The sequence below is a fragment of the Cebus imitator genome, unplaced genomic scaffold (assembly GCF_001604975.1).
Source record: "Cebus imitator isolate Cc_AM_T3 unplaced genomic scaffold, Cebus_imitator-1.0 Scaffold650, whole genome shotgun sequence".
Lineage (NCBI taxonomy): Eukaryota > Metazoa > Chordata > Mammalia > Primates > Cebidae > Cebus > Cebus imitator.
Genome location: NW_016107965.1, coordinates 404493 through 407253, shown reverse-complemented (window position 1 = coordinate 407253; position 2761 = coordinate 404493). Strand labels below are relative to the sequence as shown.

General features: G+C 46.1%; 1 protein-coding gene across 4 annotated transcripts in view; it reads right to left on the bottom strand.

Annotated features, from left to right (window-relative positions):
- The window catches only part of PECAM1 (platelet and endothelial cell adhesion molecule 1), an 84509-nt gene that overhangs the window by 5267 nt on the left and 76481 nt on the right, over positions 1–2761 (bottom strand). For all 4 annotated transcript variants that reach the window (XM_037734649.1, XM_017517863.2, XM_037734648.1 and 1 more), the window contains one exon: positions 2481–2503. In XM_037734649.1, the coding sequence (XP_037590577.1) occupies positions 2481–2503 (23 nt within the window). The remainder of the gene's footprint in view (positions 1–2480; positions 2504–2761) is intronic.

Below are 2761 nucleotides of genomic sequence, written 5' to 3'. Positions count from 1 at the left end.
CAAAAAAAAAAAAAAAAAAAAGAAAGAAAGAAAAAGAAAAGAGCTTGAACTCATCCAGCTTTTATATGGTGGTTGTCGTTGCTTATTTCATCCTTAAGAAAATCCTAATGGGTTGCTCTTATCATCATCATCTTCATCATCACATCATCATCACCACCATCTCCACTTTACAGATAAGGAAGATTGAGCCTGAGGAAGACAGGCTCACCCAAAAGGCAGCTGGAAAGCTGGAGCTCCCTTCCCGTCTCCTGATCCTAGCACCTGGGCAGTTTCCACTGTAGTCCAGCTGCCTGCTGGCCTGCTGGCCTCCAGGAAGGAGGGAGGCCAGTTATAGCTGGCAATTGCCTTTCTTTCTGTAAGAAGGCAGGGTTCTCTCCAAGATGCCAAGACTCTCGCAGGTCCAGATTCACCCCTTTCATTTAAGTACAGGGTGTTCTCTTCCACATTATCTGTCTGCCTCAGCCACCCACGCAATTTATAAACAAGGTAAAAATGGCAGAGGAAAAATGAAGTCAGAATGTGCCACTGAAGCGAGTCAAACAATACCAAATTAGTCTTTGGCTAAGTGGCTATCTCATTGTTAAGATATTTCCTTCAATGTTTTCAGAGGCAACGGCCATTAAACAACTGGGAATGATCGCCAGGTTTGATTTCAGGAAGGAAATCTCCTCCCATTTCCCCGATGGGCAATTCAATTAATTTTCTCCTGACCCACACCAGCTGATTATAGGGAAACTATACCTGCTTCTTTTATAAACAAAACCCATTTGCTTAAAGGTTCAAAATTCCTTTCCCAATGGCTGGAACTCCTGTGCTCCCCGCAAATGACTTTATTCCTTTTTTCTGGGGGGACAGGACCAGCCATGGATGAGCTATCAGGAGCATCCAGGAACAGACTTTGACGTCCAAGGGCCAGCTTCTGGGGAAAGTTCTGTCTGGCCTGGAGCTCACAGCCTTTGTCCAGAGAGTCCCTTTGGATCTAAGACAAAGTAAATAAGTTGGTCCTACAGAGTGTTTTGGGTGGACCCAGCCCTGTTTATCGCTGGAGGAGAACACATCTGAGACCTGCAGTGTTCAGGGAGCAAAGACCTCACTTTCCACTCTCTCAACGCCATTAATGCTGGGACAGCAACTTCACATCTTGGAGGGAGTCTCTGCCGTGACAGAGGACTGGCCACAGCGTATAGAGGCCTGGACTCTATTCCTCACTCTATTAGCCATCTGGGTGAGCCCAGGCATGCTGTTCTATCAGCGGAGGCCTCAGTTTCCTCATCTGTAAATTGGGATCCTTGTCCTGCTGACACAATAGTCTCTGATTTCGGGAGTCAGAGTGGGTTTTGGCTAGAAAAAAAAAATTCATGCCATTCCTCTTTTCCTCAAACACATAGCTTGCTTCCATAAAAAGAATGTCAGTGGCTTCCTGTCTGTCAACGGCATAATGGGCTCTGCTTTACAAGAGTCCAGACGTGGGCAAAACAAAGGAAGCCAGGGGCCCACTGGAAGAGCTAAAGAAAACTTGCTGAAAGTTCTTCCCAGGCCTAAAAGAAGTGTATGCTGCAAATGCCTTATTTCTTAAGATATTAGCTGCCCAGTTAACTCCTGCATTGCGGGGTAGCTCACAAAAAGGTTAGGAGTAGAAAGCAGGGCTTTGCAGAATTTGAATGCAGGCCTCTGTGTCTTTCATAAGCCCTCCCATTTGCCAAACAGCAGCTTCCTACTCTATTTCCTACAGAATGAAACTTCGTAACAAGACAAGGCATGTAAGTCCTTTAGATTTAAGCCCTGACTTATCTTTCTCTCGTTACTTGTCACTGTCCCGCTCTTCTCCCATCCCATGCTGCTTAAAACTGGTCATCCCTCACCCCTGCGCTCCTGCTGATCTTTCTACCTCAGTGTTGCCATCATTCCATTCATTCTTCACTGCCCATCCAAATGATTCCTTGGAGAAGAGGCCATTAGCCAGGTTTCTCTTCTGTGCTCCCATAGGCTCTGGCATAGCTTGCTTTGCTTTATGATAAGTGATCACATGTCTGATTCCCTCATCAGAACGTGAACTCCTGAGGTCAAGAACCTTGGGTGTCTCCTGCAGCTGATGGCCTGGTGTCTAGGGGGTAATTGCTATCACTGAAATTGCAATGAGCTGTCAGATGCTCCACTCCTCCAAGCGTAAGCCCCAGATCAGCCTCACTTCCAGAGTCTAGACCCTGGCGTTAAAAGACATGTGTGTTTTGCGTGTTTGGAGCTAAGCACCCTAAATTCCCAATCCCTTCACATGCGGGCTGAGATGTAATGACAGAAATTGCAGAAGAGAATATTTGAAATCAGAACTGGCCTAGTCAGAGAAGCCCAGGGCTCCTGGTCTGAAACAGACTAGGGAGGGGGGAAGAATTCATGGGAATGCAGGACCTGGGTAAGTCTGGAAATATTTCACCATTCAGTGGAGTACTTTTAAGTATAATGTATATGAAATGTATACTTACAGAGTATCTGTTTTCCACTGCATCTGCAAAACAAAGAATGACATGGCAGTGAGCAATGCAAAGAACCCAGTTCAACTGCCCCAATAATGTCGCAGGGGCTGGAGCAGGCTGAGAAAGGGGGGAGGAACAGAGAGGAAGGAGACATCTGCTCACAGGCACACTTAGAGCTTTATGGCTGCTTAGTGCAAAGACAGGTTCCTCGGGCCCCTCTACTGCCAGAGGACAAGCATATAAAGCCCGTGGCACATCATTTAACATTTCCTTTTTTTTTTTTTTTTTTT